Source organism: Hylobates moloch, unplaced genomic scaffold (genome assembly GCF_009828535.3).
Source record: "Hylobates moloch isolate HMO894 unplaced genomic scaffold, HMol_V3 SCAFFOLD_3, whole genome shotgun sequence".
Taxonomy (NCBI): Eukaryota; Metazoa; Chordata; class Mammalia; order Primates; family Hylobatidae; genus Hylobates; species Hylobates moloch.
Window position 1 is genome coordinate 40,078,545 of NW_026652278.1, and position 15,950 is coordinate 40,094,494.

Sequence of the window (15,950 nt, forward strand, 5' to 3'; positions counted from 1 at the left end):
ATCTTTTCCAAAGTACTGAAGAACATCAGTTGACCTGAATTAACTTATTTGTAATCATGAAGAAATCCTAGAAAGAATGCCAAAATAAACTGTTTTTCTCTGCTGGTATCTGGAGCACTAAGGTCCCTGATTTATCATTAAAAGAGGAGGAGCAGAGGAATGGTTACACCAACTTTCTTTTTTCACCCCAAATTTTTACTCTGAAACAACCTTTAAACACCCAACAAATAAACGAATACTTGTTGCTGCATCAAAACCATCACCAAAATGAACCGAAATACCCTTCATTATTCAATCTACAGTGTGTGCAAGGGCAACCAGAATGCGTTCTAGGAGAAATGGCTGCAAGGCCAGAGGGTATTAGGAGAACGTTTTTGGCGGGAATAACTGTCCAAAGGCAACTGGGCTAAGCTAGGAGCTCTCCATCACTAAAGAACTTGGAGCAAAAACTGGAAGACCTCTCCTCTGGAATGCCGAAGAGGGGATCCAAGCATTGGGTAGGAGATAGAGAGGTGCCCTAAAATCCTTTCCCACCCAGGGTGCATAGATCCATACCCCATAGGGTCCTGCAGGAGAGGGTCTGAAGCAGAACTTATTTGAGCTGTTTGGGATTACACAGTCTTCTATAAAACTGGCCCAATCAGAAGATTTCCTAGTTAGCTTGGTGTCCAGAAACAGGCTTTCCTAGCTCTGCGGCGGTTAGGAGTTAAATGCATCACCGTTGGCTCCCCAGACACTGCTGGGACTCAAATGGGTGCAAGAGTGAAGGGGAAGGTGGGAAAAAGATGGAGAAGCAGCGGGGAAGGAAGCCACAGACGTCCTCTTTTCAGGATGCTCAGAATTAGCCCTAATGCCCTATAGATAAAGGATTGGTCTGAGAACCAATCAACTCCTTATTTCTGTTTGGCAGCCACCTTCCTCTTCCCCGATCTCCTCTTATTTCAGGTCTGGCTGCAGCAAAATGGCCCAAATTGACCTCGAATCTTTCCGATTTAGGTCATGGAGACACAATCGACATTGTATAGAAGGAATCTCAAGAAGAGATACTTCTTTGCCACATCATGAATTCTCATTCCGTCATTCTCATCCTTTGACTGGCTGCTTTGATCAAACGAGTGGAACTCTTAACTTCGAACAGAAAGAGAAAAACAGGGTCAGTAAATTGTGCCATCACACAGGCAAAATACCTAAACTAGTCACACTGTTTTGATTCAATTGGCTACTGACGTTATAGAATGTTGTTTACTCTTCTCTCCTTTGTCTACTCCCCAGCCAACAAAACAACCAACCTTAGCTGTTTTGAAAACAAATGAAAATTCCAACATGGGTTTGAAATAAAATTGCATCATAAACAATCGGTAAGTGTTTTTCCAAGTGGTTTCAGGGAAGTGCCACGGAGTAAGCAGGCGACCACCGAGGCTGCTAAAATATTTCCTGTCCTGACCAGGGTTGCGTTTCTGGAGAATATTTAACAGGGAGGGTTTTAATGCTTTTAAAGATGTTGAAACTAAAGAACAAATATTGACCAGAGGGCACCACAACGCTCCTGAAAGAGAGTAAAATACATCCTTTATGAAATGAAAAACTACTTGGATGAATTATTCCAAAATTCCTGCACAAGTGGACCTCAGAAGGCAGACGGAGGCGCCAATTTGGCATGGCCAGGGCCTGGGCACTCACGCACCAGGGAGCCTCGCGGGTCCGCTCTCGCTCTGTGAGGCCACGGTCTTCCCGCCAGGTTGACTCGAGCCTCCTGCCAGAGCCACTGGCCCCGGAGGCCACCCTAGACCGCAGCTGGCGGCCGCTGGCACGAGTGCAGGGTAACTGAGCCAGGGCCGCTGGCGCATTTGGCCTGGCCGAGGCCACCCCGCGCGGCCGTTCCACCGTGCCCGAGGCTGTCCTGGAGGTGAGGCCGGCCCACGGGGACCCTGCCCGTGCCCGGGCGCCGGTGAGTCAGGGCGCGTTATGCAAGTGCCCCCGGCGCCTCCCCTTCGGTCTTTCACCCCGCGCGGTTACGAAAGCGCGACCCCCTCCCCCCGGCGCTATAAAGCAGCCGGGCGGCCGCGGCGCGCTCGCCTCCCTCGCTCCACGCGCGCCCGGACGCGGCGGCCAGGCTTGCGCGCGGTTCCCCTCCCGGTGGTGAGTCGCAGCCGGGGCCTCGGGGCCGGCGGCGGGATGGGCCAGGGTGGGGTGGGGTGGGATACGGCGGCCCGGGGGTCGGCTGCCGGGCACTGATGGAGGCCAGTCTCCCGCAGGGCGGATTCCTGGGCAAGATGAAGTGGGTGTGGGCGCTCTTGCTGCTGGCGGCGCTGGGCAGCGGCCGGGCGGAGCGCGACTGCCGAGTGAGCAGCTTCCGAGTCAAGGAGAACTTCGACAAGGCTCGCGTAGGTATCGGCCCAGGGGGCCCAGGTGGCCCAGGTCCCCACCCCTATCCCTGCCCTCCCCGCGGCCCGCCGTGCGCCCTCGGACGTCAAATCCCTGCTGTCATCCTTCTCACAGTTCTCTGGGACCTGGTACGCCATGGCCAAGAAGGACCCCGAGGGCCTCTTTCTGCAGGACAACATCGTCGCGGAGTTCTCCGTGGACGAGACCGGCCAGATGAGCGCCACGGCCAAGGGTCGAGTCCGTCTTTTGAAGTCAGTGGCCGCCGGGGCAGCTGCGCCCTTTGCGCTCCAGGGTCCCCCAAGGGCCCTGCCTGCTGATTGCCACGTGGGGATTGTGAAGGGAAGGGAGCACCGAGTGGGTGGAGAGAGGGAGGAAGCCCTTTGCCCGGCTTGGCTGAGGATCCCCTTGGCTTTTGCAGTAACTGGGACGTGTGCGCAGACATGGTGGGTACCTTCACAGACACCGAGGACCCTGCCAAGTTCAAGATGAAGTACTGGGGCGTAGCCTCCTTTCTCCAGAAAGGAAGTGAGTAGTCAGCTCTGTGGGACTGTCTTGGGAATGGGGCCCCTACGGGGCCAAATTGCTGAGTTTCTTCTCCAGAGGTACCTACCCTTAGGAAGAATGGCCTGCGGAAAGGTTAGGGGGACAAGATTGGGAGCAGCTACCTAGCCCCTCCCCAAACCTCAGTTCATGAAACCTGGCCTAAGCTCAAAAGGACCTTTCGGTTTGTCAGGTGTCATTTTCCTCACCAGCCACTGTGCCAAGGTGTGTGCCTTCTCCATGCTTTCTCCTGCCTTCCACATCACCACTCCACCTAGCTCTGCATTTCCTCCGTCTCTTTGGGCTGAATCCCTGAGACAGCTTGACTATCTGGGGCTCCCTCAGAGGCCGAGAGAGCCCTATCCAAGGATGGAGGGAGCACTGTGCATAGGGATGGATGCCTCCCAAGTGCCTGGCCTGCCGGTGCTGAGATTCTGAGCCAGGCACAGTGTACTGTGGCAGTGGCCTCTTCCCTTTCCCCTAAGCTGTGAAAATCAGACGTGGAGGGGAGCGATGTTGAGGACTTGTAGAAGAACATCCTAAAATTTGGCCTAATCATGAGAAAACAGTGTCTACATGCCCTTTTTCCCATTTTTTTTCCCCGTTTATCCTAAGTTTCAAATCGGGAATCTACTTGGCAGCTAGAGAATAATGCGGGCCGTGGGGCACATATCATGGAATCTTAGAGAGGGAGAGTTAACCTTTTGGAGGGGGTTCAATATGTAGATGAATAAACTGAGGCGAAGAGAACTTTGCCCAAGGACATGCAAGAAGTTTGTTAGAGCCGATGTCAGAAGCCAGGCTTCCAAATCTCAGGCCAGGATTCGGTGGCCCTGAACTACAGGGACTCCTAATCCCGACCAGCTTTTGCAAAGTGTTGTTTGAGCTCTCCCGTGAGACAGGACCAAGGGTTGTTCAGGGAGACTCTCTCTGCTTGGTGATCCAGGGTAGAAGTGTCCTTTATTGTAACCCATTGCTCTCCATATATGGCACACCACACTCTTGGACTTCCTCTAAAGTTGTGTGTTGGATGAAATTGCATTTTAAAATTTTATTTAATTTTTAATGTTAATTTTTGTTTTTTTTTTTTTTTTTTTGGAGACAGGGTCTCACTGTCCTCCAGGCTGGAGTGCAGTCGCGCCATCATGGCTCACTGCAGCCTCAACCTCCTGGGCTCAAGCAATCACACCACCTCAGCCTCCTGAGTAGCTGGAACTACAGGCATGGGCCACCATGCCTGGCTAATTTTTGTATTTTTTGTGGAGTCAGGGTCTCCCCAGCTTGCCCAAGCTGGTCTTGATCTCCTTGGCTCAAGCCGTCCTCACATCCCTGCCTTCCAAAGTGCTGGGATTACAAGTATGAGCCACCATACCTGGTAGAGAAAAAGCTGAGAAGCTTTATTTTTATTTATTATCCTTGGAAATAATACAAATTATTTCAAATTGTGCAGCAAAACGTCCCAAACTGATTTATTTAGAGTAAAATATTCTTTTCTGATAATGGATTACAAAAATCAATACCAGAGGTACAAGATTGCTAGTTTTTAGAAAGAGGAAACACATATGCTCTATAGCATTTCGAGATGTGCTCCTTAATGGACTAGGATTCTGTTGGCAATGCCTTTAGGGACAGGGTCAGAGATGACCCAATGAGAAGGGAGCATTTTGTTTCTTGCCTCCTCCCCCTATCAAACCAGATTGATTTGCTTTTGCCTCTTGTATATTGGTATTTTATCAGGATTTCATTTGGAGGGGGAAAAAGTATTAGAATCTTGAAAGTGATTGCTATAGATATTAAGTGAGATGACTATAATATGGAAGGCTTAACGATTAAATTCCTTCTTAGGTTACATTTCAAAAAAAAAAAGTTGTGCAGTGTTGTAGTTAAGCCCGCCCGGTTAAAATTAGACCTCCTAAGTTCAAATCCCAACTCCACCACTACCTGTGGAACCTTAGATATGTTCCTTCACTTCTCTGTGCCTATTTCCTCATCTGCAAAGTGAAATGATCATAGAACCTACCACATGGAGTTGTGTTGCAAGATGCAATGAGTCAACAGGCAGAAAGCACTCAGAACGGTGCCTGAGACATGAGTTCTTTGTAAGTGTTTGATATGATGGCTGCTTAGTTATCTCCCTGGTCGTGAAATCATAGCTTTAGATTCTGGGTCTAGAATGGGAGGACCCATGGAGACCACTGGGTTCAAGTCTCTTGTTTTAGAAGTGAAGAAACTGAGGCCCGTAGAGAAGTGACTGGCCTAGGGGCACACGGTGAATTTTTGGCACCTAGTGACACCTCTTAACCCAGGGCTTGTAAAAAGGCACAAACGATCCCTTGGTTTTCTGAGTATCTCGCAAATGGCATGGCTTGATGCACCTACCTTATTCTGTTTTGCATGCTTGTTTTGGGGTCATCTTAACAAACTCTACTTTCATTCCTTGTGCCAGTTTCTTCCCTGACCATGGTCTTGCTTTAAACACTGACTTGGACAGAGGGATTTGAAGGCCACTCCAAGAGTGGGCTGCATCCTCAGCCTCTTCCCTGCTCCACACAATGCATCTCACCAAATGAATGTGTTTAAAATGAGGTGCGCTTATGGAGAGAAAGTAACTCAGGGCCAAACGATCATGAAATTTGTTGTCAAATTATTTTAAAATTAAATGTGATCAATCTCTACAGTTGAACGTGAATGTCAGTGTTAACAGACTGATGTGGCTTGCTGCTCCAGCCTTGGGCATGCTCTGTACTGGTCTTCCCTTCTGGCTCCACCAGCAGCAAGCAGGATGTCTCGGGTTGAGGATACTACCATCAGCAGGTCTTGGTTGAATACAGGCTAGCCTCCCTGAGATTTGACTTCCTTCACTATGAAATGGGGATAAAGAATAGTTTCTATTTCATAGAATCATTGGAAGGACTAATTAAGGTAATTTGTGAAAATGCTTAGCCTAGTGCATAGTAAGTGCTCAATAAATATTAGCTATGATCATCATTGTTTTGTGCTCTTGCAGAAAGACATGGACAAAGACTCTCCTTGTGTCCTTCTGTCAGATAAGGTCTGTCACTCTGCTGGTAAAGGGGCCCTTGTCAGGCTGAATAACAATGCAGGCCTGAATGTTTACATTAGTGTTGTTCAAAGTGAGGGTTCCTGTTCCATCTATATCTAAATACACTAGGGTGCTTGTTAACAAATGCACATTTCTGGACTCAAACCCAGAATTATTGAGTCCGACATTCTAAGGGCAGGGCCCTGGAGTCTGCATTTTAAGTTTGCTCCTTGGGTATGCTGTTTCTGCACAATGAAGTTTGAGAACCACTGGTCTAGATAATTCAATCTGAAGAGTTATCTTGGCTTACTCAGGTATCAAGGCCTCAGACTCCACTCACTTTTCTGGGGCCTGTTGGTGTATTTTGACAACGCATCAGAAATAGCATTAAATTTGTTGCCTGGCTGGCTCAGCTGGACTGTTAGGCCTGAGAACCACAGGGAGCTTCCCACCTGGTCTTGCTGCTTTAGATGATTGGAGCATGCAGGTTTAGGGAGCTGAAAGGACACATGCCAGGCCCACAGCAGTGAGCAACAGAACAGACCAATGGAGCCAGGTTGCCCGAGACAGCACCCTCTACCAAGCATTTTCTTTGGTTTTGGGACTGGCAGTCCAAACTGCTAAACCAGTCTGTGTAGGTACAGTGTACATGCAGCTACAGCGTGACCCCATTTCCTAGGATGGTAGAGGGGAGGCAGGGGCTCCCAGCCACACAGCCACTGCCTCCAACGCTCTCTGCCCCTAGCTCCACTGCATGCGGTTAGCTGCAGTCTGGAAATGGCTGGGGGTGTCTGGTTCTCCAGAGGAGCCGTGCCCAGCTGCCGGGTGTGAGGAGGTTAGAGAACCAACCTCATTCTCGCAGTGCTCTGGCAGTTCATCTCTTGCAAATACTCTTAAAAGGGAGAGCCTGGTCAAGGTCACTATGATTTAAATTCTTCGTCTTTGAATTATTCAGCCAAAAGAGCCTGGAGATTAACCAAACCAACTTAGGCCTTCTTTTAAAGTCAAGACCAGTAGCCAATTTTACTAAATCCAAGTATTGAAAGTTACTTAATTCCTCTGTCAAAATTTACATGCTGGCGACCATTTTGGAGGGAAAAAAAAAAAAGTTCAGCTGCCGATCGGCCAAGCTAATAGCTGCCTGGATCATGAGTCGAGGTAACATTTCAAAGGCAAGTGTTTTCGTGTCTGAGGGTGCCTGTGACAGACACTGTGATCCTCATAACCAGGGAAGGAATGACTTCATCCAAGGATGAGGAAGACCACCCAGATACTCTGGAGCCTGTGAGGGGAGTCAGTGGTTAGGGTGAGGCCCAGCAGGCAGCCCTGTGGCTTCTGTTCCCAGCCTTTCTGCTGAATAACTTTATGGTCCCTGCTGAGCAGTCATGGTTCTGGAACATCTCCTCAGCCCCACCTCTGACACTGTTACCCTGGAACAGCCTCAAGGCACAGGAGTGGCTTATTCTCCTGGCAGGCCTAGGGTGAATTGAAGAGAGGGGCTCCACACCCACTCCTGGGACAGCCCTCCTGCAGAGCCTGGGTTTGGGCTGAACCCCATCCTAGGCTGGCACTCCAGGGGTTCTCAGAGAGGCACACCCAGAGGCGACTTAGGGCCAGCATTCCAGATGGCCTTACACCCTCTAACGCTGGGGGATCCAGTTCCCTCTGCGCTTCTCCAACTGGAACACTGCAGAGGGAGCATCACTCCTTGCCCCAACACCTGAGCCTGAGATGGAGACACAAAGCCTTTTTGTTTCTTGCCCCTCTCCCGCCAGTGTACTGATTGTCTGGAGACAGTGTGGTGTAGAGGTGAAGCATGTGGGCTCTGGGATCACGCTCCCTTGCTTGAATCCCAGTTCTGCCCTGCTCTTTGTGACCCTAGGTGAATTATTAAGTCTCTCTGTGCCTCAGTTTCCTCACCTATAAAGTAGAGGATGACAGTGTGCAGTTTTGGATCAATGTGAGAGGTAACCGAGAAAACAAATGGGAATGTCCATACAGTGACTGGCACATAATTAAGTGCTCAGAAAGTCCCAATCATGGTATTATGTCAATAAGAAGGTTAAATTAAGTAGAGATGTGGCACTTTTATCTCAATGTAGGGTGACACTGTTCTTTCTCTGTGGCAAATCACTCACATACATTCTTTTTTTCTTTCTTTTTCTTTTTTCTTTTTTTTTTTTTTTTTAAGACAGAATGTCACTCTCACTCAGGCTGGAGTGCAGTAGCGCAAACCTAGCTCATTGTAGCCTTGACCTCCTGGGCTCAAAGTGATCCTCCCGCCTCAGCACCCAAGTAGGGGGCACCACAGACGCACGTCACCGCACCTGGCTAATTATTTTCATTTTTCATAAATACCACGTCTCACTATGTTGCCCAGGCTAGTCTCAAACTCCTGGCCTCAAGTTGCCCTCCCACCTCAGCCTCCCAAAGTGCTGGGATTACAAGCACGAGCCACAGCGCCCGGCCACACATATACTCTAATTAATGTTCTTTCTTCTCCTGCCTTCGTTGATATTTTTACCACTTTCATTTACTCTTATTCTTCATGGCTTACATTTCAGCCTTGAGGAATACATATAATCTAAATTCAGTGGCTCAGCTCTGCCTCCGTGAGTTGGGATGAGGACAAGGTCTGAGAAGGAATATCTGATGCCAGATGGTGGGCCTCTTGTGTCCTCAAGGCAAAACCTACTCTTTGCCAGCACAAAGAAGTGAGTAGCATTAATAAGCAGAATTAGGATGGAGCCAGAGAAGCCGTGACCATGGGCGCGGCATCCTCCAGAGGACTGAGACAGCAGGGGGCAGCCCCATTAGTGAGTTGATTAGGAACCAGCTGATAGAGATGGAGAAAGACATAAGCCAATATTGGGGGTAACATAAGTTGGTGGCCATCAGATATTAGCCACAAAAGACACAGATATTATTGGAGAGTAGATGGTGAAGCGACAGTAGAACGGTTTATTCTGTGCTTTTGATGAGCCCACATTCTTGGTGGTTCTTTGGAAAGATGCTGTCACATTTATAGTGACATAATCACAGGGAGAGATGATTATCGAAGTGAATGAGGTTTCCCTGACTCCAAGATTTTTTTCAATAAAGGAGAACAAGATCCTTTCTGATTTGCCAAATTTTATAAAAGCTGTCAGAATTCTCTGAAGTGTCCTGCTTCCTAAGGAAATAAAACCAGCTTCTGGAAGTCACTGTGTTCTCAGGCCTGGTCGTGAGTTTCTCCGACATCTGAGCCCATGAGGGAAAGGCATTGATCAGCATGGTGGCTTTCTGGCTTGCAGATGATGACCACTGGATCATCGACACGGACTACGACACGTATGCCGTGCAGTACTCCTGCCGCCTCCTGAACCTCGACGGCACCTGTGCCGACAGCTACTCCTTCGTGTTTTCCCGGGACCCCAACGGCCTGCCCCCAGAAGCGCAGAAGATTGTAAGGCAGCGGCAGGAGGAGCTGTGCCTGGCCAGGCAGTACAGGCTGATCGTCCACAACGGTGAGTGGGGTGCAGGGTGCCTCCTGGCTCTTCCTGCAGGGCAGTGGGTTTGGACTTTGGGCCCACATGCTAGTGAAATTCATTTCGTCTGCACCCCAGAGAAAACAGGGGGTCTTGGGAGCCCCTTTCTGAGGCCAAATCCTGATCCTGCTTGGCCAGATTTTTCACTGGCCTTCTCACAGGGCTCACGCAGGTGTGGGTAAAGGCGTTTGTCCAGTTCACTGGCACTAACACTGCAGTGGGCTCTCTTTTCCTTTTATTCTTCTTCCTTGGGCCATTTCTGTGGTCACCCCTGGCTACACTGTCCCAAAAAACCATTTTGACTGAATTAAGATTGTTTGGGATTGAGCAGCCCAGTAAAGAGGTGGGCAGCTCATGTGACCATTGATGTAAAAACTCCACGGGGCATCAATGTAGTAAACTCCAAAGAGAATGATTTCAACGCACCTTCTTTTTTCTATATGAAACCAAACAGCCATGACATTGACTAGCTGGGTTTCCTCACTTGGGGATTTTGAGATTCTCTGGAACAACCATAGGATCTTTTAGGAGATATTACTCTTGTCTGATCTTGATTTTAAAACCAGGAACACTGTGGAGGAAAGAGCTCCATTTAGTTTGAATGGACACTCACTCATTGCTATGGGATACTGGGTTTCAAAATCCAAATAGAGTAATGCTAAAATGTAGAAAAAATTAAACAAAATGGGCCAGGCGTGGTGGCTCACACCTGAAATCCCAGCACTTTTGGAGGCCGAGGCGGGCTGATCACATGAGCTCAGGAGTTCTAGACCGGACTGGCCAACATGGCAAAACCCCATCTCTGCTAAAAATACAAAAATTAGCCAGGTGTGGTGGCATGCGCCTGTAATCCCAGCTACTCAGGAGGTTGAGGCAGGAGAATTACTTGAGCCCGGGAGGCGGAGGCTGCAGTAAGTTGAGATCGCACCACTGCACTCCAGCCTGGGCAACAGAGCAAGATTATGCCTCAAAAAAAATAATAATTAAACAAAATGGAGCATTTCTGTTGATCATGAACTGACCCACTACACCAAACAGATGGGAACTTAGACCAAAATCAAATTGATTTTGAAGCTTCGCCCTTCAAAATTAAATGTAGGGCCGGCGAGGATTCCACCACAGCAGGGCACCTTAGGAAGCAGATTATGCACATTGTACAGATGAATAAACAGAGGCTGACAATGATGAAGAATGATTAAAGATTGCCCTAAATCTTTAATAGGTAGCTGAGTTGGATGCAAACCTAGAGTTTTGTGACTCTGAAGTCCCTTGTGCCACACCATCTGGTGACACATGACATGAGACATAGAAACACTTTATAAAACCATCACCACTGTGTCCCAGGTCAGGCTGCCTTGGCCGCCACTTCCTGAAAGCTGAGGATGGCCCCCGACACTTTGCAATGCAATAAGGCAGACTTAAGAGAAATCAAAGGAAGCCCTGTTCATCCAGCAAGTCTTATTCTCTCCACCCCCATTACGTCCAGAGAAATTCAGTGGGTTTCAGAAACAGCCTTGAAGGTGTTTATGAATTACAGCCATCTGTAACCTTAAGGGTTGCGATCTGCTGTGATGCATTCGAATTAAGAAGCATTTGAATGAAGCCAGCTCCAAGGCCATCATGATGTTCATTATCTACATAAAAACTGGGTCCACTTTCTGTCGTTAATGGCTTTGTTTTGTATTTTCCAGGTTACTGCGATGGCAGATCAGAAAGAAACCTTTTGTAGCAACATCAAGAATCTAGTTTCATCTGAGAACTTCTGATTAGCTCTCAGTCTTCAGCTCTATTTATCTTAGGAGTTTAATTTGCCCTTCTCTCCCCATCTTCCCTCAGTTCCCATAAAACCTTCACTACATATAAAGATACACGTGGGGGTCAGTGAATCTGCTTGCCTTTCCTGAAAGTTTCTGGGGGCTTAAGATTCCAGACTCTGATTCATTAAAATATAGTCACCCGTGTCCTGTGATTTTAGTTTTCATTTGTGTTTATGTCTGTGCTGCGGATGGATAGGTGGGGTGCGCTTCTTTATACCAGAAGCACGTGGCTCTTTCTGACCTTTGGCCTGTTCTAGTGCCTAATCTCCATTATTGAATACTGGCTTCTCCCAACTTCCTGAAAAGGAGGTTTCCTCTTTAACTTAGGAAGGCCTTACCTACCAGCCTGGCCAAAGCATTGGTGCCAAAAGAGGAAGTGAGTAGATACGTCAGTCCAGCGAGCCCAAGTCCTCAGTCAGCCTTAGGCCTATGAGGTGGGTGGGCTGGCAGCTCACTAACGCTGGATTTGAGAGGCTGAGCCACAGCGGACAAGGTGAGCTCTAGGAAACACTCCTTAGCCCTTTATTGTCTCTGGCATGCAACTCACCTCTTTCAGGTGTAGGCAAAATGTTGAGAGGGAGGAGGGAGGCCTCTGGGGAAATTGGAAGATGGGGCTCTGGAATCTCGTTCTATAGGAAAGATCAGAGCACCCCCTACCTGGAATGCGGGGAGGGGCTGGGTAAGGGGTAAGTAGCGGGGGCTGGGACAGAACACCAGCATCCTGCATCATTAGCAGCACGTGGGAACCCTAGTGTATGGGTGCAAGGCCACTGGCCTCAGTTTTCCAGGTGTTCCCAGGGGCCTCCATTTCTCATCTTGAAAAAAGCAGCAAGGTTTTGGTACCAGAGGGTCTTGGTTTAAGTGCAAATCTGCTTCAGATATATATTAGCTGTGGATTTGGGGCTGATTACAAGGCTTCTCTGAGCCTCACTCTTTTCTTGGGAGATAAGGGAAAATGGTCATTGCCTGATGGGCTGCAGTGAGGATTCAATTAGGCAATGTCTGTTAGAGCTCTGGGGAGCTGTGAAACCGGTGATGCCAGGCTGACGTCTATGAAATGCACTGGGAGTGAGGAAAGCGTCATAGATCTCCACCTGGGTGTTGGAATATCCAGGGACCATGGGAGGCTCCTGGGTGCCCCATGCTAGTGTCCTCCACCAAAGACAGAGGAGACAGGTGATGTGCATGGGAGAGCTTTGCCTTCCTCTCTCACGGAACCGCAGGCTGTCAGAGCCTTGCTCTGCAGCTTCAGTTTGACAACCTCAGAGAACCATAATGACATAGGAGTTAAAAAGAAATTACTTAGGCAGATAGTGAGGGTATGGAAGTCCTTGGTAAGATTTTCCTTTTAATGAAAGGCAGCCCCTAAATCCTTTTCTAACAAAGAGCAGCCTGTAAAATCGTGCTGCAGACATAGACAAGCAAGTCGGAAGCTTGCATGGGTGAATGCCAGCAGTTGTGCCCATTGGAATGTAGTACCTAAGACTAAGCATGTTCAAAATGGCAGCTCCATCTTCTCTTTTTGCCAGCTATGAGTGCAGTAAGGAGCAGACAAGATGGCCAAGTGGAAAGTCCATTTGCGTAATCAGATTTGGGTGGGGCAGCCAGCCTTTCTCATGCACTATGTAAATGTCACACCTGGTCAAACCAATCTGTGAGCCCTATGTAAATCAGACACCACCTCCTCAAGCCTGCCTATAAAATATGCTGTGGTCCACCACTTTTCCCTTTTCAGATGCCTCTGTCTCACAAGAGAGAGAGCTGCTCTCCTCTCTCCTTTCTTCTGCCTATTAAACATTCTGCTGCTTAACTCACCCACATATGTCCGTGTCCTTAATCCTCTTGGCACAAGTTAACGAACCCCAGTTATTTACTCCAGACAGCGATGCCGCTTCAATAAGATAGCCACACATCACTTCCAAAAACAGGTTTAATTGATCAGATCTATTAACTAAAGTGAGCAAAACATCTCTGTTCTTTTGTCCTCAAGCTTGTGATTTCCATGAATCTGACTTCAGAAGCAAGCTGCTCCAGAAACTGCATGAGCAGTCACTACTGCTGGTGCTGATTTCCTCAGCACCAAAGATTGGTTGAACACCTACTATACGCCAGGCCCTGTGCTGCTGTGCATTCCAGCCACTGGCCCAGCCTCCAAGTGGTGGAGTGTCCCTGGGTTCAATCTTTGGCTCTGGTTTCTCTCTATCTCTCCAAGGGATGTTTTATAAAACCATAGGCCTATAAACACCATTTATATCTCCAAACAATGTGCATCTCCAGGCCCAAGCTCCACATCTCTACACACATCCAACTGCCTATTCAATTTGGCAGTCTCACTGAGATTTCAAACTTATGAGCTCCAAATGAAACTCTTGGCTCCCCCACCTCTGATCTTTGCCCAGGCTCCCCCATTTTTGTTGTCTGCTTCACCATCCAACCAATGACAGGCTAAAAAATCAGAGTATTCCCCTTGAACCCTCTCTTTCCCTCACATTTTATTTCATCCTTTCCATCAATAAATCATCTTTGTTTTACCTTCCCAAAGTATATTTACAAGTCGTTTCTCACAATCCCTCCCTAATGCCACTCACCTCCAAGGTCCCATCCCCTTGTTCCACTTCAGCAGCTGCCCAACTGGTCTCCATTTTCACTCATGCTCCTCAGAGTCTATTCCCTGCCCAGCAGCCAGGGTAATCTTTGCACACATTCATCAGGTCACTTCAGCCTCCAGTTGCAAACCTCCAGGGGCTTGGAGAAAAGAATAAACTCCTAGGCCCTATGTGATCTAACCCTGCAATTTCTCTGGCCTCAACTGACAGGCCCCAGCCGGGTACCCCTGGTCTCAGCATTAAAGGCAGTGCCTAGTGCAGAGGAGGCTCCATCAATAGTCGGCTTACGCCACTCTCCCTTCAAGCATGTCAGCCTCCTTGCACTAACATCTCTTCTGTGTCCCTTCCCCCTATTCACACAGGTGGCCCTTTCTTGTCGCTTACCTTTTGATCCAAATGTCACTCCTCAGAAAGGTCTTCTTAGGCCTCTCCCCATCTGATCTAAATTCCCATCACTACCATAGCCACTGTCCCATTTTCTTCCCAGTGCTTATTCACTCTGTGATGCTATACTATTTATTGATTTGTAGCCAGGCATGGCGGCTCATGCCTGTAATCCCAGTTACTTGGGAGGCTGAGGCGGGAGGATTGCTTGAGCCAAGGCATTTGAGGCTTCAGAGAGCCGTGATTGTGCCATTGCACTCCAGCCTGGGCATTGGGGCAAAACTCTCATCTTAAATATATCTATATATCTGTATATAGATATAGTTTATTGACTTTTATTTAGTTTTTCTGCCCCTGACTTGAAGGTAAGTTCCCTGAGAGAGGGCCATGGCTGTCTGGTTCACCACTGTATTCCTAGCACAAAGAACACTGTCTGCCATGGCTGGTGCTTAAGAGGCATCTCTGCTGGATGGATCAGGAGTAAACCACTCCTGAACTCACTCTCAAACATTTCAGAGATTTCAGAGTCATTCTACTTTCTCTCTGATTTCATGACACTGATTCTCTTAAAAGGGTCCACGGCATTTTTATAAATGAAAAAAAAAAAAAGTAAGTCACCTTTAACTGTTCCTTGGAAATTCTTCAATTGCTGTTGACATCAATGAATGATCCTAAAGCCTTGCGAGTCCAAGGTAGGGCACAGGGTGGCTGTGATCCTGAATCGTTCAAGATCTTCAGAAACCACTATGGTGTGGCTTTATATGTAGAGATGTGATTGCTGAACAGTCATAAACAAATATTTATTAAATTCGATCGTTTTACAAACACACTAAAAAAGTTCACATTTAAAAGGAACCCATAACAAATCCTTTTTTTTTTTTTTTTTTTTTTTTGAGTGATTTCATTTTTGCCAGGTGAGTGCAGTGGGTGAACTCAGTCAACCTTTGCCTCCAGTCCAGTTCTCCTGTTCAGCCTCCAAGTAGTGGTTACAGGTCCCACCACCATCCAGTAATTTTTTTTTTATTTATTTATTTATTTATTTATTTTGAGACGGAGTCTCGCTCTGTCGCCCAGGCTGGAGTGCAGTGGCGCAATCTCGGCTCACTGCAAGCTCCGCCTCCCAGGTTCACGCCATTCTCCTGCCTCAGCCTCTCTGAGTAGCTGGGACTACAGGCGCCCGCCACCACGCCCAGCTAATTTTTTGTATTTTTAGTAGAGACGGGGTTTCACCATGGTCTCGATCTCCTGACCTCGTGATCCGCCCGCCTCGGCCTCCCAAAGTGCTGGGATTACAAGCGTAAGCCACCGTGCCTGGCCTGTTTTTACTTTTAGTAGAGACGGGGGGGCTCACCATGTTGGTCAGGTTGGCCTCGAACTCCTGACCTCAGGTGATCCACCCACTTCGGCCTCCCAAAGTGCTGGGATTACAGGCATGAACCACCGCACCTGGCCAACAAATCCTTTTATAAAGGGAAAATATGAAACTGGGTGATCACCCCTTAATTTGCCAGTGCTGTGGATGTGTATTTGCATAGGTTCATTTTCTTAAAGCAGGGTGCACTGATGGAGGGTACTGGAAATGAACTCTGTTTAAAAGCATGCCACAGCTCACCAGGTGCGAGAAACTCTGCCTATAAAGAAAAACTAA

The 15,950-nt window shown here is 48.1% G+C and overlaps 1 protein-coding gene across 3 annotated transcripts; it reads left to right on the forward strand.

The window, feature by feature from the left end:
• The first annotated feature begins 1,743 nt into the window (after positions 1 to 1,743).
• RBP4 (retinol binding protein 4) lies at positions 1,744 to 13,117 on the forward strand. 3 transcript variants are annotated; one of them, XM_032136591.2, is made up of 6 exons: positions 1,744 to 1,948; positions 2,256 to 2,384; positions 2,500 to 2,636; positions 2,804 to 2,910; positions 9,262 to 9,474; positions 11,187 to 13,117. In XM_032136591.2, the coding sequence occupies exons 2-6, from the start codon at positions 2,274 to 2,276 to the stop codon at positions 11,222 to 11,224; spliced, it is 606 nt and encodes a 201-aa protein (XP_031992482.1). In that variant the 5' UTR covers positions 1,744 to 1,948; positions 2,256 to 2,273; the 3' UTR covers positions 11,225 to 13,117. The 3 variants fall into 3 exon arrangements, with proteins under 3 accessions (XP_031992482.1, XP_031992474.1, XP_031992464.1); XM_032136583.2 differs by lacking the exon at positions 1,744 to 1,948 and adding an exon at positions 2,037 to 2,139; XM_032136573.2 differs by lacking the exon at positions 1,744 to 1,948 and having other exon boundaries at positions 2,156 to 2,384.
• Positions 13,118 to 15,950: the final 2,833 nt, after the last annotated feature.